The following is a 27,210-nucleotide window of genomic DNA, read 5'->3' as shown; positions in this document are numbered from 1 at the left end:
AATCAAAAGCTAATATTTTGGGAGAAAATGCTGATGACATATCACCTACATTAACTTGCTCCAAACAAGAGGACAGATTTGTTCTCTGGCTTATATTGGCGATTATCAATCTCTTTTTTTTTGAGGAGGAGGAGGTTATTGGTACTTTTCCCTGTTAACCTAAGCTGATTTCCCTCACACTATCCATGGCCAACGGGGAAATCAGCTCCTGTGTTCCCAGAACTCTCACAATGTTGTCTTTCAAGCTCTTAACATGTAGCACTTGTCCCCATCCAAACTATTATGCATGTGATAACATCACAGTTCTTCAAAGATTTTGGCAACAGCCTAATGATTTGACATTTTATTGGTTTATTCAGCAGTCCAATTGTATTCACTTTCTAAAGTCCCGTATCTCTATCACTAAAGAGAAATTATTATTTATGCACTGGTCCCAATATGGTTCAGTCAGCACAGGGCTTGATAAGGAAAGAAAATAGGTTAGTCAATCCAGGATCTATGGGATCTCCAATTACACAGAAGTTATTGGAGCTTGACTTTATGAATTTAAGGAAAGGGAAAGAAAAATATATAATTTTTTTGCATCTTACTCCTGCTGTTTTTCTCCTCCTTAAACCTTCCCTCTTAGCTGGCCAGAAGAGGCTAGAGGCTGGCCTCTTGTACTATAATCAGCAGCAAAGAGGGGCCTAAGAACATACAAGGTGACACTCATTATGACTCCCCCACAACCTCTTGCCTGCCTTGGTTGAGTTTGGAGTTTCACTGCTTTGAGTATAGTGCATTGCCATTCTGTAATCACAATCCTAACAACTGTCTTGCTCAAGGACCACTTTTCAGGTCATTTGATGTAACTGTCCGGAAAGAAAATGATCTAATCCAGTTTCTCATTGTGGAGTCTTGGTGTATTATCCTGTAATCTGTGGGAGGGAAACTTCATAGCTCAGTGGTGGTATGATTCACAAATCATTGTTCCTTGATTTGTGTTCTTGTCATCCTTGCTAGTGACCAGCACACAGGCGTTGACCTTTCACCATAAAATAATACGACCTCTGCTCACCTCTTCTGCAGAACAAACAGATTAGCGATGTCTTTCTGCTACCAGTGAGCTATTCCTTCACTCATGTAAAACACTCTTACAAACCTGTGCAAAGATCTTTCCCTCATACTTGTTAATGGAGGCCTGTTAAATTCACATCAGGGAAAGTATTCTCAACATAATAATCAGAGTGAAAATTCATAGTATTCCATTGGAAAGGGATTACTAAACTAAAAGGCCAAGCTGTAACAATCTATAATCTTGAGCATGAACATTAAAGACACATTTAGATGACAAGTTTAGTGCTGGTGTGCTATATATTTGGCTTCCACACCAACATTCAAAATGTGGAATAGAATTTGGGTGTTAAGTCTGAACTGACTCTCAAGTGGGCATTGAATCCATATTCATAAATTAATATTGGACAAGTCCAACAGACTACAAGATGGAGTTTGTAAATCATCAGGAGCTGCTGAATCCTGTTGGGCATAAAGTAGTTTGAAACCTCAACAAATATTCCTTTATCATTCAGTTTGCGACTTTGCTGAGCCCGACAATAATGCACCTTGGATACTTTTATTTCACTCTCCTCTATTGCCAGTTCTTCAAGCAAATGCTAATTGTGTTGGCTAAACTGCGAAAAGATTTATGACTTAGGCTACAACAAGCAGGTTTTGTTTGGGTCCCGACTCTGATAGTGTGGCAGTTACTGCTGCAGAATAATTAAACAAACGTCCATCCCTGACAATAAACAGAATTCAAAAGAATCCACATCACTTTTCTGTGGGTTAAATAATGTTTTTTTAAAATCCCAGACTCATCTCTTCTGTGCAAGCTGTGATGGCAACATTCGCCGGCTTTATCATCACTTCCTCCTGCAAGCATGTGATGAAAGACAGGTAAAAAGCTCTTGTTGCATTTTGTACTGCTGTTATGTGAGTTTTTATGTTATATACATGCTCGCTGCTGTGACAGAAAGCTGGACTATTACACAGAATAAACAGCACAGAAACAGGCCCAACGAGTCCATGCTGCTGTTAATGCTCCACTTGAGCTTCCTCCCCTCCTTCCTCATCTAACTATTAGCATAACCCTGTACTCCCTTCTTCCTCATGTGCTTATCTAGCTTCCCCTTAAATGCTTCTACACTATTTAACTCAACTACTCCCTGTGGTAGCAAATTCCACATTCTAACCACACTCTGGGTAAAGTAGTTTCTTCTGCATTCCCTATTTGAAGGAAATAAATTTGCAGGGCTACAAGGATTGACTGGGGAAATGGGACTGACTGGATAGCCCATCAAGAGCTGGGATAGACTCGATGGGCCAAATGGCCTCCTTCTGTGCCATGAATGACTTTACTATATTTGTTTTTTTGGTGACTATCTTATATTGATGGCCTCTAGCCTAGCTCGTCTCCACCAGTGAAAACACTCACTCTCTGTCTACTCTACCAAAACCTTTTGTAATTTTAAAGACCTCTAGTAGATGGGCTATGTAAGTCAGCAGAAATGAGACCGTAATCTTGAAATCACATGCGTGGATTCTGTTTCTCCTTCTTCAGGGAGTTTATGCCCATCCTTTTTTTGAAGGCACTGATAATACCACAGGAACATTCCACAGGTTACAGCAGCCCTCACAGTGACTATTATTCTTCAAGTGAAACCTAGACAGTGACTGTGGACAGGGCATTTGGCTATAGAGGGCATCGCAACTGATTCTGTGCTGGTCCACACAAGCACACATTGCTGATCAGAAGCAGAAACTCTAACTGATTACCCAACTGAGATGACTAACTTCGGGAGTGAAACTGGAATCTTTCTCTTTAATGTAACTCAGTCATACATAGTCATGGTCTAAGCATTCACATATTAAACCATCAGAGGATGGTAAATATGTATATGCAAATATGTATTCATATTTTCCCCACAACTAAGAACAAAGCTCTGTATTATAAACACTGACTGACTGGTATGGTAAAACACCCTCATGACACACCTCACTGCCTTTGTTGTGTTAGTGCTATTGCCCAATCACTAAATAAACTCATTAAAATGGATTTAACTAAAAGCTATACTTGTTTTAACAAGAAGCAATTGGCAAGCTTGCTACCCACATAATTGGTGACGCAGGGCATTGCGAACAAAATATTCTAAATAGACGTTCTCACTTTAAAAAGATATACGGGATCCTAGGCTTTATAAATAGCAACTTGGAGTACAAAAGCAGGAAGTTATGGTGAACCTTTATAAAACACTGGTTTGGCCTCCCAACAGGAGTATTATGTCCAATTCTGGGCACCACACTTTAGGCAAAATGTGAAAACTTTAGAGAGGGTGCAGAAAAGATTTACATGAACAGTCCCAGGGATGGGGGACTTCCGTTATATGGATAGATTAGAGAAGTTCGAGTTGTTCTCCTTCAAGAAGAGAAGGTTGAGAGGAGATTTGATAGAGTTGTTCAAAATTATGAGGGGTCTGTACAGAGTAGATAAGGAGACATTGTTGCCATTAGCATAAGGATTGAGAACCAGAGGACACTGATTTAAGGTGAATGGCAAAAGAAGCAAAGGCGACATGAGGAAAAACCTTTTTTTTTGGCAGCGAGTGGTTAGGATCTGGAGTGCACTGCCTGAGTGTGGTGGATGTAGGTTCAATCATGGCTTTCAAAAGGGAATGGGATAAGCACCTGAAGAGAGAAAAAAAATTTGAAGAGCTACTGGTGGGGGTTTGGGACTTGCTGAGTTGGTCTTGCAGAGAACTAGCACAGATACGACAGGCTGAATGGCCTCCTTCTGTACTGTAACCTTTCTATGATTCTAGTGATTTCACCAGACAAACAGCTTCTACTTTGACTTCATTTAAATCTTAGAATTATAGATGATACAGCATACATTCGGCGCATCTTGTGCAATAATTGGATTACTATATTAAAGTTCTTTTTAATGCTATATATATATATATATAAATTGCTTATTTGCTCTTTGTTCCTAGGCATTGGATTTCTACCGACTATGTGGTGTTTGCTGCGCCTTACATGTTTTATGATATTTATGCCATGTACCTAGCTCACTGGTACAAGCACAAGGCGAAAACCAAAAATGGGCATGCGTCTGTCAACATTGTGACAGATTTCTTGAAGAAAAATGTCTTGATTGTGCTACATCATCTCGTGCTGTTACTCATCTGCTTCCCTATTATTGTGGTGAGGTTTTATCAACCATTATATACAGAGATGTCTTGTTTGTCATATTTTAGATGTCAAACTGCAAAATGGCAAAATTAGAAAGGGGACCGGCGGTCAGTCATTCATGTTTTTAAACTCTAGACCTGGAGCCAGAAATTTACAAGCATCTTTCGAGCTACAAATGCCCCTCCCCAAAACAGCAATGAAACTCTAACTTAGTTTCAGCACTTAGCTTTGAAGGGCAAGTCCAGCTGAAACACAACTCTGCCTTAGTAGCAGTATAATACATAGGGTGCCCCCTGCCTTTATACAACAGCGCATTATCTGATTTACCAAAAGTATTGCCACAGGAGGTGCACTTGTATGCTTAAAATGTTTGTATGTTTGTGATTACACAGTCAAACTGGACCCAATTAATAGGGTAAGTTTTTTTTTTTTGGCTGCTATAAAGAGAGGTATTTGTGCACTTACTGGCCAATATGCCTACAAGAGGTCAACAAAGAATGGCTAGATCTCACTGTCCATTCGAAAATGTAAGACACTCAGGAATGACTAAGAATCAATAGTAAATGCAGAGATGCCACCCATTAGAGAACTTTGGAGAGTAAGGCCAATTCAAACAAAGATTAACGGGAGTGATAGAAAAGGATGCTTCAGCATTGGGTGTAGGGACTCTACAACTTACATCTAGTTAGCGCCTTTAACGCAGTAAAACATCCCAAGGCGCTTGGCTATAGCCAATCATTTGGAGGCAGTCTGAAGGAAATACAATACAGTTGAGCAACTGAAAGGCACGTTTACTTTGCCGCTCTGATTCTGGGACTTCTGGTGGTCCATCTTTTATACCTTGCACCTTTTTCCATCACATGCTGGGCAGACACAGGGCTGGCAAACACAACAGCAGTTCACACAACCCAGGAGAATGCCTTACCGTTCCTGGGACAAGGCAAATCTGTGTCTTTTTTTCTTAATCTAGGTGGTAATGAGGTCAGGTGACATCAAATTTCTAACATCAAAGCACCTGAAGAAAATATGACCATGATTGAATGGTGACCATTATGCATAGAAACAGGCCAGGCATTGTTCCCAAGGATAGAAGAAAACGCTGGTTCAAATAGCATAAGCAGGTGGTTGATGTGAGATGTAATCTTTTTTTAATTACAGGAGCCGTGTCCACGCCAAATTAGAAAATTTGACACGGTCACAGAGGAGCTGATGACTCAAAACACAGGCCTTCAACCACATAAAGTCTGTCCCTCCTGTTCCATATCTCCATTAGAAGAAAGAGCTGGCTTTTATATAGTGCATTACAGCCAATGAAGTAGTTTATGAATGTTTGGTCATTGTTGTAATGGGATTAGGACAACATCCAGGTCTAATTCCCAGAAGCTGGCTGCTGAATTTTTCAATTTAGCTATTGTCCTTTTCACTCAATTTGCTCAGCTCCAGCATTGCTATTGACCCTTTAAGTAGCTGCTGGTTTTATATCCTGATGGTCTGGCAGAGCCTCTGCCTCTTTTCCAGCCATTTCCCAACCCCGATCAATTTGGCAAACAACCGTTCAGGGCTTAAATGCTGCACTGTCAGAGTTTTCCACACTGCCCCACCCCCTCCCCCCACTCCATTCCCACCAGAGTTTGAGGAGGTTTCAGTCTGGAAGTTTGTAGCCTGCACCCCTATCCGTATGCTAATTATCTGACCTTAAAGGTTATGGCAGGATCAGTGCCTGACATAATGATGAGTAGAACACCCGCCTCACTTCACTTCTGGAGGTCTGTGCAGTCAGAATTTCAGGCCTTAGCTCTATAACTAGCTTATCTAATATAAACACTATTAATGCTGTCTCTCCTCAATTAATTTTATTTCTCTGCACAATTTCTGATTTTTTTCTTTTTCCCCATTTCTCAAACACAAGTACCACATTATGCCCAGTCTGCAGCTCTCCGGACAGTTCAAAAACAACACCATCTATCCCAATTGCTTAAGTACAAGGATGTCTCTATCCCAATCCCGTTGCCAGTCTATTACTCTGATAAATCTTTCTGTCCCAAGCAGTGTATGAACAGCTATGTCCTTATACTGGTTTGATACTCCTTCACTCTTTCTCTACATCACTCTTGACTTCTCTGTCCCTGTTACTTTCACAGTCTTGTTCATACTTTCCCTCAATTACTGCATGATTTGACCTGATCTATTCTCTCTGGCTTTGAAGTGACATTGTAGGATATGAGCAGCTGAAAGCTAAATGTGTTAGCCTCAACTTGCGCTTTCCATTAATTTACTCTCCCTTTCTATGTTCCCTTTTCTTTTTTGTCTGTATTAATCTCCCTTTTGTGTCTGCTACTCTTTCCTTACACCCTTGCCTTTCTCTGTCACTCTGCACATCTCCATTATTCCAACTCCTGTATCTGTTATTCTACTCCTGTTTCAAAATCCAAAATATTTAAGATCTATAAACAGGGATTTCTGTATGGTATCTACCATGAAATGTTTGTGGGACTCACACAATGTGTGAACAAAAGTGATTACTTAAAAAAAAAGAAAAGAAAGACTTGCATTTATATAGCACCTATCACAACCACAGGATGTCCCAAAGTGCTTGACAGCGAATGAAGTGATTGTGAAGTGTGGTCACTGTTGTAATGTAGAAAAGGCACACAGCAAGCTCCCAGAAATAGCAATATGATCAGGACCAGATAATTTTTTTTAGTAGTGTTGATTGAGGGATAAATATTGGCCAGGTGACCAGGATAACTCCCCTGCACCTCTTCAAAATAGTGCCATGGGATCTTTTACATCCACCTGAGAGACAGACAGGGCCTCATCCAAAAGACGACACCTCCAAAAGTGCATCATTCCCTCAGTACTGCACTGGAGTGTCCATAGAACCCTAGAAAAAGTACAGCACAGAAGGAGGCCATTCAGCCCATTGTGTCTGCACCGGCCGAATAAACTATCCGCCCAAACTAATCCCACCTTCCAGCACCTGGTCCGTAGCCCTGCAGGTTACAGCACCTCAGGTACATGTCCAGGTACCTTTTAAAATAATTGAGGGTTTCTGCCTCCACCACCATTCCTGGCAGTGAATTCCAGACACCCACCACCCTCTGGGTGAACAAGTTTCCCCTCATGCCCCCTCTAATCCTTTGACCAATCACCTTAAGTCTGTGTGCGCTGGTAACTGACCTCTCTGCAAGGGGTAACAGGTCCTTCCTGTCTACTCTATCTAGACCCCTCATAATTTTGTGCACCTCAGTCAAGTCACCCCTCAGCCTCCTCAGTTCCAGGGAAAACAACCCTAGCCTCTCCAATCTTTCCTCATAGCTGCAACCTTCAAGCCCTGGCAACATTCTTGTAAATTTCCTCTGCACTCTCTCCAGAGCAACTATGTCTGTTCTGTAATGCGGTGACCAGTACTGCACGCAATACTCCAGCTGTGACCTAACCAACGTTCTGTACAGTTCCAGCGTCTCATCCCTACTTTTGTACTCTATACCTCAGCCAATAAAGGAAAGCAATTCATATGCCTTCTTCACCACTCTGTCCACCTGTCCTGCCACCGTAAGGGACCTGTGGGCATGCACTACAAGGTCTCTCACTTCTTCTACCCCTCTCAATATCCTCCCGTTTATTGTATATTCCCTCGCTTTATTTGCCCTCCCCAAATGCATTACCTCACACTTCTCTGGATTGAATTCCATTTGCCACTTTTCCGTCCACTCAACCAAAACATTAATTTCTGTTACGACCTGGTGAGAAAGGTGTCTCGGGGTCTGTCTTCACCTGGTCTTATTGTAACGGGGTTTAATTTTAAACACACTGTTTTGAGCTCCCCCTTTGTGAATCCTTGTTCACAACTTTCCAATTATAAGGCAAAGAAATGAACACAAATGGGCTTTCTTTGGTTTAAAGAAGATGAAATTTATTAAACCTTAAACTTAAACTATAATACGGTTGATGCCTACGGATATACGACACGCCCACGCTAGCATGCACACATGATACACACATGCAAATAGGGACAGAAAAGAGCAGAAGAAAAGGTAAGTAGAACAGTTTGAGGCAAAATCTTGTTACTGTTTCTTGAGTTCGCTGTGGTCCTTGATTGAAGATATGGTCTTGCATTTCATTGGGGCTCAGTATTCTTCGTAAACTTTGTTCACGAGGAGACTTTTCTCTCTGAGTTTATGTGTCTTCACAAGATTCAGTTCCATGCGAAAGAGATGGAGACAGGCAGACAGGAGAGGAGATGTTCTCAGTCCATGAGTACACGGCTTTCTGATCTCAAGTGCTGTTTTCTCCAATTTAAAACTCCCAGAACTGGTCTGACCACTTCTGTGTATTGGGGAAGCAACTACTGGATCCCCATTGTTTCAACACCGTCTGTTACTATGGAAATGTCCTTCCAGTCCGGGGCTTGCAATTTTTAAAAGTTTTTAATGCTCATGTGGCAAAAATCATGTCAAAAATCAAAATTCCTCAGTCTTGGCAGATGTGGGGTTTGCCTGACAATATAATTCTGGAGTCCACGGCTTTCCTCCTCACTATTAACTACACGGCCAATTTTGTGTCATCAGCAAATTTCCCAATCATGCCACACACATTTAAGTCCAAATCATTAATATTTACCACAAACAGCAAGGGACCCAACATTGAGCCCTGTGGAACACCACTGGAAACCGCTTTCCATTCACAAAAACATCCGTCGACTACTACCCTTTGTTTCCTATCATTGAGCCAATTCTAGATCTAACCTACCACCTTCCCCAGTATCCCATGGGGTTTCATTTTACTGACCAGTCTTCCATGTAGACCTTGTCAAATGCCTTACTAAAATCCATGTAAACCACATCCACTGCACTACCCTCATCAATCCTCCTTGTCATTTCCTCAAAACTCAATTAAGTTAGTGAGACATGACCTTCCCCTAACAAATCCATACTGACTGTCCCTGATTAGTCCATGCCTTTCTAAGTGGCAGTTTATCCTGTCCCTCAGAATAGATTCTAACAATTTACCCACCACCGAAGTCAGACTGACTGGCCTATAATTACCTGGCTTATCCCTCGCACCCTTTCTAAATAATGGTACAACGTTCGCAGACCTCCAATCATCTGGTACCTCGCCTGTATCTAGTGAAGATTTGAAGCATCTGTTACTTCCTTCCTGGCTTCCTTTAACAACCTGGGATGGCAATTTATCCACTTTCAGGGATGTCAGACCCTCAAGCACTTCCTCTCTCATGCTCATCTTATCTAATATTTCACACTCCTCCTCTTTAACTACAATGTCTGTAACAACCCTCTCCTTTGTGAAGACAGAGACAAAAAATTCATTAAGAACCCTGCCCACAACTTCTGATCCATGCACAAGTTCCCCTGTACATCTCTGATGGGCCCTACCCTTTCCTTAGTTATCCTCTTGCTCTTAATGTGCTGATAAAACATCTTTGGGTTTTCCTTGATTTTAACTGCCAATAATTTTTCATGTCCTCTCTTTGCTTTTCTAATTTTCCTTTTTTACTACAGCCCTGAATTTTTATACTCCTCTAGGCTTTCTAAAGTATTAAGATATTTGTGATCGTCATAAGCTTTCTTTTTTTGCTTAAACTTACCCTGTAAGCTTTTAGATAACCAGGGGGCTCTAGATTTGGTAGTACCACCCTTAATCTTTGTGGGGACATGCCGACACTGTGCCCGTAGTATCTCGCTCTTGACTGTCTCCCACTGATTTTCCTTCAAGTAACTGTATCCAGTACACTTTCGCCAGGTCACCTCTCAATTTCGTAAAATTTGCCTTCCCCCAATTTAGAATTGTCAGTATTGAGTTGGGTTTTGTGTTCAAGTTCTGGGCCTTGAACTCACAACTTGTTACTCAGAGGTGAGAGTGCTCCTAACTGAGTCACAGCTGGTAGATCATTAAATCAGAATGGAGTAAGCAAACTGAGAATAGATTTCTTTAATACCTAAATACAACTGTCTTGAAAAACCATCTGAAATAGGTTGTGGAATCTCAAATCGTAAACAATAACCTTGTGCCTTGTGGGAACCCCACTGCCTTGTGGGCGTCTCGGGAGAGACCAAGGCTAAGGGAGTAAACCCTAACAGAAAATCCGGAGCGGAACCCCGTAGGCGGTCATGTGTCACCTTTGGCATGTTTCCGGCAGTTCCTGCAGCCATACTGGTGCCAAACGTCGTGTCCTGCACTCCTTTGGACCCCACCAGAAAGGCCGAGAGGGGGGTTTTGACGACTGGGCAACTCTCAACCTCCATAAATTTGCCCAGGCATGCGCCATGGAGAGGTCACTCCATAGTTGCCTCACAGCAACTAAAACAACACGGAAGGCAGCAGTTACGGGTTATAAGTCCAGATAAATTGGCGTAGAAACTGGGCGCCACGGGTTGCCTTTGTCGGTGGGAGAGGTCATTGCACCTCACTGGACAGCTACCGCCCGCCTCAAACCGGGCAGCCCCCGGTCAATAAGGTTCTGTCCCGCCACAGTCTGCCTGCTTCAATGGGTGCTTGGAGCTCAGGGTCATTGCCCGAAAGGTGGACTGATACACCGCACCAAACAACATGAAAAAAGGAAAGAAGGTACCAGCCCTTCGCTTTGCAAGCTGGAACGTCAGAACTATGTGTCCTGGCCTGTCGGAAGACCTTACACAAATCAACGATTCTCGGAAGACCGCCATCATTAACAACGAGCTCAGTAGATTCAATGTGGACATTGCAGCACTTCAGGAGACTCGCCTCCCCGCGAGTGGCTCTCTAGCAGAGCAAGACTACACCTTCTTCTGGCAGGGCAGGGATCCTGAAGAACCAAGACAGCATGGAGTGGGCTTCGCCATCAGAAACTCCTTGCTCAGCATGATAGAGCCTCCCTCAAATGGCTCGGAACGCATACTGTCCATCCGACTGCTCACCACCTCTGGTCTAGTACACCTACTCAGCATCTATGCTCCAACACTCTGCTCCGCACCTGAAGCTAAAGACCAGTTCTATGAACAACTCCATAACATCATTAGCAGCATCCCCAACACCGAACACCTATTCCTGCTGGGGGACTTTAATGCCAGGGTTGGGGCCGACCATGACTCATGGCCCTCCTGCCTTGGGCGCTATGGCGTTGGAAGGATGAATGAGAACGGGCAGAGACTGCTTGAGTTGTGTACCTATCATAACCTCTGCATCACCAACTCGTTCTTTCACACTAAACCCTGTCACCAGGTTTCATGGAGGCACCCAAGATCACGTCGTTGGCACCAGCTAGACCTCATTGTCACAAGGCGAGCCGCCTTAAACAGTGTTCAAATCACACGCAGCTTCCACAGTGCGGACTGCGACACCGACCACTCCCTGGTGTGCAGCAAGGTTAGACTCAGACCAAAGAAGTTGCATCATTCCAAGCAGAAGGGCCACCCGCGCATCAACACGAGCAGAATTTCTCACCCACAGCTGTTACAAAAATTTCTAAATTCACTTGTAACAGCCCTTCAAAACACTCCCACAGGGGATGCTGAGACCAAGTGGGCCCACATCAGAGACGCCATCTATGAGTCAGCTTTGACCACCTACGGCAAAAGTGCGAAGAGAAATGCAGACTGGTTTCAATCTCATAATGAAGAGCTGGAACCTGTCATAGCCGCTAAGCGCATTGCACTTTTGAACTACAAGAAAGCCCCCAGCGATTTAACATCCGCAGCACTTAAAGCAGCCAGAAGTACTGCACAAAGAACAGCTAGGCGTTGCGCAAACGACTACTGGCAACACCTATGCAGTCATATTCAGCTGGCCTCAGACACCGGAAACATCAGAGGAATGTATGATGGCATGAAGAGAGCTCTTGGGCCAACCATCAAGAAGATCACCCCCCTCAAATCTAAATCGGGGGACATAATCACTGACCAACGCAAACAGATGGACCGCTGGGTTGAGCACTACCTAGAACTGTACTCCAGGGAGAATGCTGTCACTGAGACTGCCCTCAATGCAGCCCAGCCTCTACCAGTCATGGATGAGCTGGACATACAGCCAACCAAATCGGAACTCAGTGATGCCATTGATTCCCTAGCCAGCGGAAAAGCCCCTGGGAAGGACAGCAATACCCCTGAAATAATCAAGAGTGCCAAGCCTGCTATACTCTCAGCACTACATGAACTGCTATGCCTGTGCTGGGACGAGGGAGCAGTACCCCAGGACATGCGCGATGCCAACATCATCACCCTCTATAAAAACAAAGGTGACCGCGGTGACTGCAACAACTACCGTGGAATCTCCCTGCTCAGCATAGTGGGGAAAGTCTTTGCTCGAGTCGCTCTGAACAGGCTCCAGAAGCTGGCCGAGCGCGTCTACCCTGAGGCACAGTGTGGCTTTCGTGCAGAGAGATCGACTATTGACATGCTGTTCTCCCTTCGTCAGATACAGGAGAAATGCCGTGAACAACAGATGCCCCTCTACATTGCTTTCATTGATCTCACCAAAGCCTTTGACCTCGTCAGCAGACGTGGTCTCTTCAGACTACTAGAAAAGATCGGATGTCCACCAAAGCTACTAAGTATCATCACCTCATTCCATGACAATATGAAAGGCACAATTCAACATGGTGGCTCCTCATCAGAGCCCTTTCCTATCCTGAGTGGTGTGAAACAGGGCTGTGTTCTCGCACCCACACGTTTTGGGATTTTCTTCTCCCTGCTGCTTTCACATGCGTTCAAATCCTCTGAAGAAGGAATTTTCCTCCACACAAGATCAGGGGGCAGGTTGTTCAACCTTGCCCGTCTAAGAGCGAAGTCCAAAGTACGGAAAGTCCTCATCAGAGAACTCCTCTTTGCTGACGATGCTGCTTTAACATCTCACACTGAAGAATGCCTGCAGAGTCTCATCGACAGGTTTGCGTCTGCCTGCAATGAATTTGGCCTAACCATCAGCCTCAAGAAAACGAACATCATGGGGCAGGATGTCAGAAATGCTCCATCCATCAATATTGGCGACCACGCTCTGGAAGTGGTTCAAGAGTTCACCTACCTAGGCTCAACTATCACCAGTAACCTGTCTCTAGATGCAGAAATCAACAAGCGCATGGGTAAGGCTTCCACTGCTATGTCCAGACTGGCCAAGAGAGTGTGGGAAAATGGCGCACTGACACGGAACACAAAAGTCCGAGTGTATCAGGCCTGTGTCCTCAGTACCTTGCTCTACGGCAGTGAGGCCTGGACAACGTATGCCAGCCAAGAGCGACGTCTCAATTCATTCCATCTTCGCTGCCTTCGGAGAATACTTGGCATCAGGTGGCAGGACTATATCTCCAACACAGAAGTCCTTGAAGCGGCCAACACCCCCAGCTTATACACACTACTGAGTCAGCGGCGCTTGAGATGGCTTGGCCATGTGAGCCGCATGGAAGATGGCAGGATCCCCAAAGACACATTGTACAGCGAGCTCGCCACTGGTATCAGACCCACCGGCCGTCCATGTCTCCGTTATAAAGACGTCTGCAAACGCGACATGAAATCGTGTGACATTGATCACAAGTCGTGGGAGTCAGTTGCCAGCATTCGCTAGAGCTGGCGGGCAGCCATAAAGACAGGGCTAAATTGTGGCGAGTCGAAGAGACTTAGTAGTTGGCAGGAAAAAAGACAGAGGCGCAAGGGGAGAGCCAACTGTGCAACAGCCCCAACAAACAAATTTCTCTGCAGCACCTGTGGAAGAGCCTGTCACTCCAGAATTGGCCTTTATAGCCACTCCAGGCGCTGCTTCACAAACCACTGACCACCTCCAGGCGCGTATCCATTGTCTCTCGAGATAAGGAGGCCCAAAGAAAGAAAAACAATAACCATGTTTACCACATAATTTTGTTAATTACATAAAAGTGAGTTTAAATGTGAATTTAAGAAAATAGGGCTCCTTCCAATATCTTATCTGGAAAAAAGTCAAAACCGAGGCTTCCAACATGATGTCGATGGAACTAAGAGCAGTAAATAACCAGCTCCCCCTTCAGCAGTGACCAGCTGAAAGGACTGACCTCCAACCCTTTCTTTACATTGTGTAGAAGTCAGGTGGCAGCTTACATTAACCATGGGTGAATGAGATGGGAGTTTATTGCCTGATTTTCAACATGCAACATGGGCAAGCAACTACTAGCTTTAAAATACTTTCAATTTACCAAACAGATGGATGGCAAGTTGGTATGCCATTCAAAATGCTTACAGCAATCTCCCGGGAATCAAGCCTGAAGAGTTGTGTGGGGTTGGGGGAGGTGATGAGACTCCTACAATAGAAAACCTTCCCATTCGCCCTTAATTCCGAATAGCCACCTATGATTTTTAAATAACTGTACATAATTAACTTATTCATTTACTGATAATTTACTCTGCATAATACATAATCTAACAATGCGATAGTTGAAAATTTCTTTGATCTGGAGCAGTCCCTCAAACCCCACCCAAACTGGCTACATTTTGCACCTTTGGAAGTTGGATTATTCCATAGCCTTGTAATATTTTACTCAGGCTGGTGTATGTCTGGGATTATAAACATGTCAGGGCTTCCTCCTTGCAGGTTGCTTCACAGACTTGGTGGAGTTTAGTTTAGTTTAGAGATACAGCACTGAAACAGGCCCTTCGGCCCACCGAGTCTGTGCCGACCATCAACCACCCATTTATACTAATCCTACACTAATCCCATATTCTTACCACATCCCCACCTGTCCCTATATTTCCCTACCACCTACCTATACTAGGGGGAATTTATAATGGCCAATTTACCTACCAACCTGCAGGTCTTTTGGCCTGTGGGAGGAAACCGGAGTACCCGGAGGAAACCCACGCAGACACAGGGAGAACTTGCAAACTCCACACAGGCTGTACCCAGAATTGAACCCGGGTCGCTGGAGCTGTGAGGCTGCAGTGCTAACCACTGCGCCACTGTGCTTTTCAGCAAGAAGTGGGGGTCAAAGGGGCGCGGTTGCTGGATCATAATCAGACTCTGGTATCAAAGGCGATTTTGTTTCCTCCTCTTGCCCAGAGTGCTGAGGCTATTTGCATTGACTCAACTGCTTTCCTGTTCGAGATCAACTCACTCAGCATGAAACTGAATTTGAACCCGAGACATCTGTGCTTCACATGTTAAATGCCCACCTTCTCCCACCCCAACAGAATTCTGGCATTTATGAGAGTGTGCTGATTCTGTGAATTTCTTTTCGCTTTCACTGGAGTTCAATATGCCCTTTAATATCACACACACTTTTTTTAAAGATACAGTTCCTACTACAGGGAAATGCAACACCAAATGCTGGTAATCCAGCTCTTAAAAGCCCAAATACTCACTTCCACTTGTACTTATCTATCTTATTTGCAGCTTTATTGAATTTTGTGGACCTGAAGTGTTAGCGGGGTCATTTTTTTATAAAAATGTCACCACCTCATTGATGATATCAGCAGATTGAAATATGTGTAAATCAATGGAAACACAAACATGCAAAATGGACCAGCAGGAAAAGACGATTTGGTCCATTCAGCCTTGCCCAAGCTTGTGGTGGCCACAGCATCATGACTAAACACTTCCTTCCTTCCTCCCACTGCAGCCATGTAATCTCCAGTGAAAAGCAAAAAAAGGAGAAAAAACCCAGGGCCTTTAAGGGGAAAAATAATCTGGGAAAATTCCTCTCTTTTCTCCCCCCCTAGGGCCATCGAAATCCGTTTAGGAGATCACATGGGCCAAGTGTTACTTATAAAGACACTTACCTTCAATATGATGCGATTCCTTCTCCACGAGGGTAATTTACCCGCCACACCAGCTGGCAATGTATTCCAGAGGCTCATTACTCCCTGGGAAAAAGTTGAACTACTTAACATCAAATCTATTCCTACTCTCACATAGTTTAAACTCATGTACCCCTGGTCCTCCCCAATCTGTTAAACTGTTTCACGATACACATCCATGTAAGACCACAAAGACAAAACTTGGATGCTCCTAACCTACTATATTTGAAACATTATTTGCTCCATACTAACCCCCCCCCCCCCCCCCCCAGTTTTCCTCTCTTTTTCCCTGAGTTTAGGCTAGAATATTCTGAAGAACCATACATGGAATGGTAACGAGGAGGTAAATACACATTGCCTGAGGGCTTGACAGGGTAAATGCTGGGAGGCTGTTTCCCCCAGGCTGCAGAGTCTAGAACTTGGACCATTGGTCCTGATAAGGGGATCGGCCTTTTAAGACTGAGATGAGAAATTTCTTCACTCAGAGGGTTGGGAAAAAGAGGGAAAAACTGGGGGGTAGGGGGTATGGAGCAAATAATGTTTCAAATACAGTAGGTCAGGAGCATCCAAGTTTTGTCTTCTTATGAATTTTATGTTTCAATGAGATCATCTCTCATTCATCTAAACTCCAGAGAATATAGGCCTATGATACTCAACCTCTCTTCCTAAAACAGCCATCTCATCCCAGGAATCAACCTCGTGAACCTTCATTGGACACCCTCAACTGCAGGTATATCCTTCCTTAGATAAGGAGATCAAAACTGTATGCAGTACTTCTGGTGTGGTCTCACCAAAGCGCTACATAATTGCAGCAAGACTTCCTTTACTCATATACTCTAAACCCCTTGCAATAATAATAAAATTTATTATTAGAAGTTTAGAGAAAATAATTTTTTTGAAGAAAAGATACATGTATTATCTGTTAGTATTGAGTGTGCAATGGTAGAAGGTAGGTTCACAATCGATTCCATTCTGGCCACCACCTATTCCTTTAGTGAGAGAGGAACATCAAGGACTGTGCATTTATTTATCCACCTGAAGATGACAGAAAAACAAGATTACAGTTCAGGTCCCACTCGCTCATTCACAAGTTGCCAGGGAGTGGTTTACCTCAGTAGCCTTATTGGTAGGGAATGGTGTGCAGCCTCGGAATCTGAAGTGTTGCAGTCTAAATAAAAGTTCAGATTGTTAAAGCAACTGAGGGCATGAAACAATGAAGAGAAAAGGGAAGACATTTGGCAGGAAAATGTGACGAGTGGTACAGCATGTGAGCACATAGTTTGGCAAGATATTATTTGGCCTAAATGTTTGTAGTAGTCTTCCAAATCTTCCAATATAGGGGCACTGTCATCTTCTTACTTTGGTTTCCCTATGTTATTTACCATACTCTGGTTGAAGTGCAACCATGAAGTGTTGGTCTAAGACATTCCATCCATAGGATGGAATACTGTTCAAATGTCCAAGATGCATGGAGCTAATAATGGAGAGTTCCTTAAGGATGCAACCCAGTTAGGCGGACAGGAGAGCTAGACTTTCAGAAGGCTCTTGGTAAGATTTTTCTCAGGAGACTTTTAGTCAAACTGAATTGATGAACTTGTATTGCACTACTGATTGACTAGTTATTAGAAAACAAGAGCTGTTCTCTAATCAGAATCATTCCTAAGTTTAAAAAAAAAACATGAGTAGTGGAAATCAAAAATGAAGCCAGAAATCACTGGAAATGCAGAGTCAGAATCTGAAAGAGAAATGGAGGCTAATAGTTGAGGTGGGACCCTTCATTCAAACTAAGTTGAGTCCTGATGCAGAGTCCCACCTCAACTCAGAATCATTCCTGTCTTCCACTCAACATACTTGTTAATCATTTCAGGAATGAATTGTAAGCAGATGATCTATGATTGAGACATAAGTTTTGTGGCAAAAACAGGACGTTCAAAAAGATTTAGGAAGTAGGCAGATGAATGACAAATACGCTGAGAAATGGAAGGGAATCCACATCACCCGTGCTAAAAATATATACAATAAAAGAATAGACATTGTTAAATAAGGTGCGGCAGGGAGGAGGTTTGGTCTAGATGTTGATGGTGTCATTGCCTTATGATGGGGAGTAGAAAGCTGTAGTTGAATTAAGCACAAGTCCAAGCAGGTACTGCTCTGTAAAAACATGAGCAAGATTACAGTCAGAACACTGTCTCACTCTTGTTCATTATACTTAACTCGCCTCACTTGTAAGTACTCAACAAAAGACATCAATGCACTGGGAAGGGACAGGATAAGGGATAGTACTAGGATACTGCTTTGAAGAGCAAAAGACTAGTTAAATCCATTCACATGAAAAAATGGCTGAGAGGAAGATATGATTTCAAAATAAGTTGTTGAAGAAGGAAATGGGGGCCATCAACAGAAGCTAAGTAAATAGTAAGCTGAGCATAAAGAGTCACTATTTTAACTTGTCATAAACTGTCACCTAGCATAGCTGATGTTGACATGGACAATAAAGCCAGTAGAATGGATACCGGATTCATTAGCGAGTCCAACAATGCCTTCATCTCCCTTACTAAATCTCGTCACTCAACCACTCAAATAAAAGCTGCATTTTAAAAAAAACTGAGACAAAGCTGGGTTATGCAAGATGAGGATGCCCATTGTGAAAGCACAACATTGTTCTGCAATGTGTTAATGTTGGAACGTTATTTGAGTATGGGAAGTGAGAAGGGGTACATGGTGTGTTATACTCTGAAAGGTTAATCAGCATGTCAAAATAGATATGTTGGCAGTAGGATTCATAGTTACACAATAGTTTGTCCTTCATTCAGTTTCTCTCCCACTCTCCAGGCAATATTGTTGTCATCAAGTGATTTATTACTTAATTGCAAATCTGTTAACATTTTTGCTACTTTGCTGGGACCCATTTCCTCAGGCACCCTCCAGTAGCTCACCTGAGTGGCCATCTTTCATCAGTTGATCCAGATACTGTCGATGGGCTATTTAAACATGGAAGGTATCACGACTGATCCCTATCCTCTTCAAGCTTTCACTGAGTGGCAATCAGGAGTGGAGACCCTGGCTGAGTTCCCCCCGAACCCCAGTTCAGACAACTGAAGCCAACTTCAAAGCCCGAGCTGAGATTGGCTAATTTAGCACAGACTGAGGATGGAGCCTGGATAGCACTATCCTAGTCAGTGTGGTTTACCAACTGAGCCACTGCGCGATTAAAAAGAGAATAATTTATATGGAATCTGTAAACAAAACTTATCAAATCACTTCACATAACGATGAATTACTTAGGAGTGATTGTTAGGTTGCTGCATGCAGCTGTTTTTCACATAGCAAGATCCCACAAGCAGTAAGGCTAGTTAGTCTATTTCTTTTGGTAGTGTTGGTTGAGAGAGGAACATTGTCCAGGTCAACTCCCTACTCTTCAAACAGTGCCATGAGATTTTTACCATCCACCTGAACAAGCAGAGCAGGCAGATGTGTCTTGTTTTAACACCTCACCTGAGGCATGATATCTTCAGAAACACAGTGCTCTCTCAGCATTGTTAGCCGAGATTACATACCCACATCCTGAACTAGCGTTTGAACCTACAATCTTTTGACTTGAGTTTTTAAAAATTCCTTCATGGGATGTGGGTGTCGCTGGCTAGGCCAGCATTTATTGCCCATCCCTAATTGCCCTTGAGAAGGTGGTGGTGAGCTGTCTTCTTGAACTGCTGCAGTCCTTGGAGTGTAGGTACACCAACAGTGCTGTTTGGAAGGGATTTCCAGGATTTTGACCCAGCGACTGAACAGCGATTATAGTTCCAAGGTGGTGTGTGTCTTGGAGGGGAACTTGCAGGTGGTGGTGTTCCCATGCATATGTTGCCCTTGACTTCTAGGTGATAGAGGTCACGGGTTTAGAAGGTGCTGTCGAAGGAGCCTTGATGCATTGCTGCAGTGCATCTTGTAGATGGTACACACTGCTGCCACTGTGTGTCAGTGGTGAAGGGAGTGAATGTTGAAGGTGGGGTGCAAATCAAGTGGGCTGCTTTGTCCTGAGACTGTTACTAACTGAGCAAGTTGGCATCTGACAACAGACCTTCTAATCCAAAATCAGCTTTATTCTCTGGCCTTCCTCCAGCCAAAATTCTTGTTATGACCAAGTATTTACTGTAGTTTGAAAATATGAGCTTCCTTTTTCTTTTGCAGTGCCTGGAATACCAGAACAGTCAGGCTGATCATTTTGTGTATAAAGTGGAGGTAGATTTGTTCAGACACCAGTCACTGACTCACCTAATGATGTGTAACTCCACTCCCCACTTCCCCCGCCCTCCCAACAACTCGGTTTTTGTTTTGCATTACCACGAAACCCATCACTACATCATTCAAGATTACTAAAATCGCATGCAGTACATGATGCGGTAAACATTAAAAATATTTGAAACAGCACATAGCAGCTATGGAGAAATGGGATGGTGGTTAACACACAGACTTATTGCTTAATTTAGCTATGACAGAATGGCATGACTGTTGCATTGGGAAATCTCATTGTCGTTTAGTAGTACAGAACTTGAGTATTGCTGAAAATAGAGACGTGTTGTCGAAGCTTTTCGTCTTGCACTCATCGGGACAATCAACATTTGGCAACAGGTGAAGCTAGCTGTTTCACGCTGCTACTATGCAGTAGCAACACGTGTGTTTAGTTTAGAGATACAGCACTGAAACAGGCCCTTCGGCCCACCGAGTATGTGCCGACCATCAACCACCCATTTATACTAATCCTACACTAATCCCATATTCCTACCAAACATCCTCACCTGTCCCTATATTTCCCTACCACCTACCTATACTAGTGTCAATTTGTAATAGCCAATTTACCTACCAACCTGCAAGTCTTTTGGCTTGTGGGAGGAAACCGGAGCACCCGGAGAAAACCCACGCAGACACAGGAAGAACTTGCAAACTCCACACAGGCAGTACCCAGAATTGAACCTGAGTCGCTGGAGCTGTGAGGCTGCGGTGCTAACCACTGCGCCACTGTGCCATGGTGTTCGCCATTAACAGGATGCTGCTGTCAAGCCAAAAAGAAGTCCTGCCTATCACACAAATTAGTAACATGATATATGAATTTCAATGTCTGTGTGATGCGAAGTATATAGGCCGTACGTTCCAAAGACTGGCGGATCGTATCAAACAACATGTCCCTTCCGCTGTTTGCAATGGTCAAGGTACAGGCCAGACCCAACCAGCCCCTGCTCGCAAAACTCAAATCACTGTGTCCCACATTAGACGGTGATTCCGCGAATGGACAACATTTGCTGAATAATCGGCAGTGTGCTAAGAATTATGCTGACTACCAATCTAAGATTGTCAGTAGGGCTCGCAGTGTGGCGCATTTGCGCGTACTGGAAGCTACATATATTAATACACAGGGCCCTGTTCTTTGCAGACAGAAAGAACGTGTACACACATTGCACCTGTTTCAGCTAAACAAAATAAGTGACCGCCATTCGCTGGTTCATTTCTCAGGGCAATGCCTTGACCAGAGTCAAGCTGCCTGGTTTAAATTTCAAAGCGTGATTGTTAACTGTCAGTCGCCATAAACCGGTGCATTCTCCATGGCAACACCTCTTAACAATCAGAGTTCACTTGCCAACCAATCAGCACTCTCTTCTCACACAGTATAAAGTTGTTGCTTGCCCTTACATTGGTATCTTGCAGATTGTCCTGATGCGAGCGAGATGGAAAGCTTTGACAGTCTATCTCTATTTTCAGTAATATATCATTGTCATAACAAATGATTGCAAGGCAGTGTTGGCAGAGAGCCTAGATCAGTTTGCCCCTCCCCCACACAAGCAGCATAGGAGGACAATGAATAAATTAGCTCTGCACAGGAGGTTATAGGCATCTATCCTTGGCCTTCACCTCTCCACCGCCCCTGCCACCTCCAAGTTTTGCACTGCCCTTTGAGAGCACCCCCTTTATACAGCAGAGAAAGGAATTCCATACACATACATTAATCTTTCAGTCTCTAGGATAACATGGCAGCATCTCAAGACCAGAGAATAATGGCTTTTTGGATACATTGAGTTCATAACGGACTTAAAAAGCCATGAGTAATCACCCAGTTACAAGTTACTCCAAATACGGACTGCCAGTTTGCATTCCCATTCGTATCCCGAGTTTTGTAGCAGGAGATCACATGTTGTCACCTCCAGTTTTTCCTGTGTTGTAACTACCATACCATTAGGTTTTGCAACAAAGCTTTGGTAATGTGACAGACAAAAGTGTTTCACAAGACTGCAGTGTGTGGCCATGGTTCTATCAAAAATAGAGGGTTTTATAATAATGGTTTTCTATGTGCGTGTGTTATGTATAGTGGTTGTGTCAAATATTGCATGGTTGATTACATATCAGTCCTACAAAATTCATGGAAGCATTGCATAAAAATAAAACTGGACCTTTCTTGTATTCAGTGCCAGTATCAAACACTTTCAAGCCAGCTGCAAAATGAAACTTCCTTTACCTTTTCATTATGCAAGTGTCTTAACCTCCCACCCACCCCCCCCCCCCCCCCCCCCCCAACCTGAGAAGCACACATTCCTCCTTTAACATGACCTTTCCACTTCCGAAATCGGCCAATATCCTGGCCTGAGTGAGACAGCCATAGACAGCTGGATTGTGCGTGGATTTTTCCTGTGGACCAAACTCTCTAGGAACTAGGCTGAAACTGCCTCAAACTCATTTTACTTCAAGGAGATACTGAAAATCTGAAATAAAACAGCAGTTAAGTCAGCATTGGAGGACAAAGGATGGGTTAAGGGTTTGGGTGGGGCCTTGAAGATTCTGACTGACTTGTTCATTTTGCTTAAGGCCATTAAGTGTCAAGTGTTAGAAGCTTTGCCCCCACCATTTTGGCCTAGGCTCAAACCCAAGCCCAAAATTAAATTAGTCAATTAACCAATTGCACCACCCAATCCAGCTAAAGATTACAATCTCTTCTTGTTTGACAAACTGTAATGCTAACTCACATACTATGTTTAACATCAGAACCTCTGTCTTTTTTTTTATTGGCAGTATTACAGAAAGGGCCTTGGAGATTTCTTCCTGGGATGTCTGCTCTTGGCCGAGCTGAGCACACCATTCGTCTCATTTGCCAAAATACTTAGTCGGGTTTGTATCAGCGAAAGGAGGAAAAAAAAATGTTGCAATGTGTTATTGCAAGACGCAAAAATCTACAATAACCTATTTTGTTTTTGTTTTATAAACAGTTCGGAAAGCAGAACACGTTGCTGTATAAGGTCAACGGTGTCATTGCCTTGGTGACTTTTTTTCTCTGCCGCATCCTCGTGTTCCCCTACATGTACTGGGCCTATGGCAAGCAGTACGGCATCGCGGCCCACCGGGTCCCCTTCCACATCCCCCTCCACTGCACCTTGGCCAACGCCATGCTGATGGCTCCTCAGGTTTACTGGCTCATTCTGATCGTCAGGAAGGCAGCAAAGAGCAGGAAGACCGAGTGACATTTCAAGGAGAAAGCCACTGCCGCTGCTTTCGCCACACGAGAGGCAACGTCCTCCTCATGGAACTCTGCTGAGCATTTTTTGTTTTGGAAGTATTTCATGGCATATCGTTTTTATATTGGGGCAATTTTACCAATTCAACTAGCCTTACCCGTTGCCAGTGGAATATGGGAAATTTGTGCCCACACACAGTCGGAAAATTACATGCGCCTGAATTTCTGATACACACTCCCTACTGGCAGCATGGGCAAGCAAAATGAACCCTATTTTTGATTTTGATAATGACAAAAGACTATTTCATACATATTTTATAAAGTATATTGTGGTTTATTTAATAATTTAAAGTTATAAACTCAGTTGTTTCCCATGTTTTAAACTAGTTTGAAGTTCATTAGAAAGTAGTACCTGATAGAATGTTGGCTTTATGCAGTTTGGATTATTTTTTAAACTAAAGTTTCTTGTTTGATAGAATTTTTAAAAAAAAACACACATCTCCAAGCAGCCCTCTCAAATTCTCCAAAACTAGAAAGATCCAACTCAAAGTTTACACCATTCTCCACTTTCACAGATACATCAACTGAGCCCCTCAGAAATACAACCCAAAAAGGTTTGAAGCCATAGCTTTGTCTCCATCACTGAATCGATTCCAGTAAACTCTTCCTGTCACAGTTAACATGATAGCCCACTGCGGTTAATTTACAGTGGTTTTTATCACAAGTCGGTTGACCACAGTCAAACCACCGAAGTACTTGTATTTGCCCTGACCATATGCTCCATATCATTTCACCTTGTTGTACAGTTAGAATGCAATGAATACAATTGGTGACATGGATTTTAATGTAGATTGGTTTGAATGATAATTTTTTTACCCATTTCATTTCACCTTTCCAGAATACCAAACCTGACAACATTCCTACGTTTTGAAGTGCAACCAGTGTTCTGACCTCAGCGCTGCCCTCCCTTTCCCAACCCTTCCTGGCTGTTGAAGGCCTACTGTGCAAAGAAATATATCCAGACACCTGTCTTAAACTTCCCGTCACAACCCTGAGCCTGTGTCCCCTTGTCCTTGTGTCTTTGCACACCTGGCAGTATTCTGGGTTTGTTTATTTGTCCTTATGTACTTATAAGAAATTCGCTACAAGACTCACCATTGTTCCAGTCAACCCATATCTCAAACTGGTCCAGTTTTTGTCCCCAGTTGAAGCCTACCCTGCAATAAAACATGGCACGTGCTTGAGGAGACAGAATCCAATCCCAAAACCCCATTGAGTTTCGATCAATGCCAAAATCTCCATGCACTTGTGGAAACAAATCCTTGCAGTGTGTTCAGTTGGAACATTTCAGATAGCAACAGGGCAGCAGAGATGATGGCTCAAATGGAATTCAGAAAGATGAGACATCTGCTGTCAGTATCTCAGTTACACCTTCCCTTTGTGCCTTTAAAATAAAACTTTAATCAGTTGCTATTGTCCTGATTTCTCAAAAGATAACTTATTAATCAGTTCTCCCATCATCAAATTGCAAATGACTGGACAAACCATGCACTGAAAACCATATCAGTACAGACGCAGGCCATCAAGAATGGATTTTAAAATTCCAGCAAGGTGCACAATATTATGTAGTGTCATAATTACATACAACACTAAATATTTGCTTGCCAATTTAGCTCCCATGTGCTCATACTCTCAGATGGGCGTGCCTTCTTGTCTCAGATATCACATAGCAATTTGATACAGTTCCCTGTAGATCACAATAACAGTGCCAGGTGCCGTCACTTCCTTGATTCTGCTACTGTTCTACCAGTGATGTGTCTGACCAGTCTGCCACAGTGCAGGTTACCTATGCCTAAAGAAGGGACATAATTTTTAAAAGTACTCGAGGGAAAATCTCAGTCATGCATCTCTACACTTCTAAGTCCCAAGCTCCATATGATTTCCAGAATTTTTTTTTTGCATTCTGCAGTGAAATAAACACATTCTCTGACTACTGATGGTAGGACAGAACATGTGTCTCTGGAACTCATTGGTACTCATATACTATCAAAGCATATTTAAAAAATGTAATATTGCAGGATTTATTTGACACCACCCAATTTAAAATAATGCTGTGTGTAATTTTACAACATTGATAAACCCAACAGCCCTACAGCCAATATGCACAGGGGATAAAATACTTGCTCCATTTGAGTGAAAGCTTTAAACACAAGCATTTACGTGCATTATTATATATATTTAAGGTTTATATCATGCTCGAGACCTGCAAGTTATTCAAATGCCAATTGTTAACAACCCAAGAATATAAAATGTAACAGTCATTGCCTGCACAGCTGGCCAAGGTAACTAGCAATGGTGGGTTAAAATCAAGGATTGTCAGCATGAGCACAACAGTACCTAAAAGTGGAATATAAACAGAAAAATGCTGGAAACACTCAGAAGGTCAAGTGGCACCCTTGGAGAGAGAACTAGAATTAATATTTCAAATCAATGGCCTTACGTCAGAACTGAAACATTAACTCTATCTCTCTTTCCATGGATGCCACCTGACCTGCTGAGTGTTTCCAGCATTTTCTATTTTTGGTTCAGATTTCCAGCAAATAGAGTATTTTGCTTTTGTCTTTCATCCTTAAAGTGGATTTGACAATCTCTGTTATTCAGTCAAGTTAGGCCATGATGTAGTTGCATGGTTAGCATCAGACAATGTATGAGCTACCCAATGCCTAGCAAAGCTGTTACATATGCAATTCCCATGGGACAAGGCAGCAGCAACCCTTTAGGTAGTAGCTTATGGTTTCTGACACCTCTGTCACCCTCAGTGTTCTGGTCATTTAAAAAGATTAAGAAAGCAAATGATTAAGTAATTGAAAAACATTAATCACAGAAAATGTTGATAAAATAGTATTTACAACATATATGGAGACAAGGATTAACCCACACTGTGAGCTTGAAGTACTATAAAGTACTATTCAATACCAAGTTGAAATAGTACTAATTTAAAATTTAGTTTCCTTAATGCTGGCCATTTAACCCTCATTTAATCTTTCATCTTCAGTCCCTTGCAAACCATTTCACTTCAGGTGCAAATTTTGTTGATGAAACTGACACCAGTTTTATCCCCGCAGAACTGGAGTCTACTTTTTTCTTTGTTTGGTTATTAAGCTCCTGAGGCCTCTAGTTCTGCTCAATCTGTTGATGTAAATTGCTTGCATAAAGTCAATGGGAACTTGAAAAAAAAGTGTCACATTCACAGGTTGTTGATTGCAAAGAACACACTGGCTGAGTGGACTCTTGCCTTTCATCCACCCAACAACTAGCCTTTTGTTCAAAAGGTACATATGTATATCGAAAGGGGAAATTTTAAGATGTCCTAAGTGAAGAACCGACATTTAAACTTACTGTAAAGGGTGAGCCAGATATGTATGTGTATTTTTATTAAAGTTTTGGTTTTAATTTTGTCTGCTCGTTACCTCGTGTTTTTTTTGGCTCCAGAACAATTAGCTTTAACTATTTCAGTCCTCTCTCTGTTCCTTTACTTTCTTTGCCTTGATCTCTTCTACATATATATTCTTCATCCTCTCGAGCTTTCCTCTCATTTCCAAATAGTTTATTTTCCCCTCTTGTGTTTCTACATATTTCTTTAGTCAAAGTTGCAGAGGCTAAAGCATGAGATGCTGCACCAAGAACAACAGACCACCTCCCTCACAACCTTTGCACATCTTTGCAGATTTTCCTGTT

At 42.9% G+C, this 27,210-nt stretch overlaps 1 protein-coding gene across 1 annotated transcript in view; it reads left to right on the top strand.

The window, feature by feature from the left end:
* tlcd3a (TLC domain containing 3A) overlaps positions 1 to 26,930 on the top strand; it is a 35,596-nt gene extending 8,666 nt beyond the window's left edge. The window contains exons 2-5 of the mRNA XM_068010506.1: positions 1,852 to 1,935; positions 4,029 to 4,239; positions 23,034 to 23,129; positions 23,228 to 26,930. Of these exons, the coding sequence (XP_067866607.1) occupies positions 1,852 to 1,935; positions 4,029 to 4,239; positions 23,034 to 23,129; positions 23,228 to 23,479 (643 nt within the window). The 3' untranslated portion in view covers positions 23,480 to 26,930. The remainder of the gene's footprint in view (positions 1 to 1,851; positions 1,936 to 4,028; positions 4,240 to 23,033; positions 23,130 to 23,227) is intronic.
* The last annotated feature ends 280 nt before the right edge of the window (positions 26,931 to 27,210 follow it).

This window comes from Heterodontus francisci, chromosome 30 (genome assembly GCF_036365525.1).
Source record: "Heterodontus francisci isolate sHetFra1 chromosome 30, sHetFra1.hap1, whole genome shotgun sequence".
Taxonomy (NCBI): Eukaryota; Metazoa; Chordata; class Chondrichthyes; order Heterodontiformes; family Heterodontidae; genus Heterodontus; species Heterodontus francisci.
The sequence above is the reverse complement of the archived record's forward strand: the minus strand, read 5'-3'. Positions and strand labels throughout refer to the sequence as shown.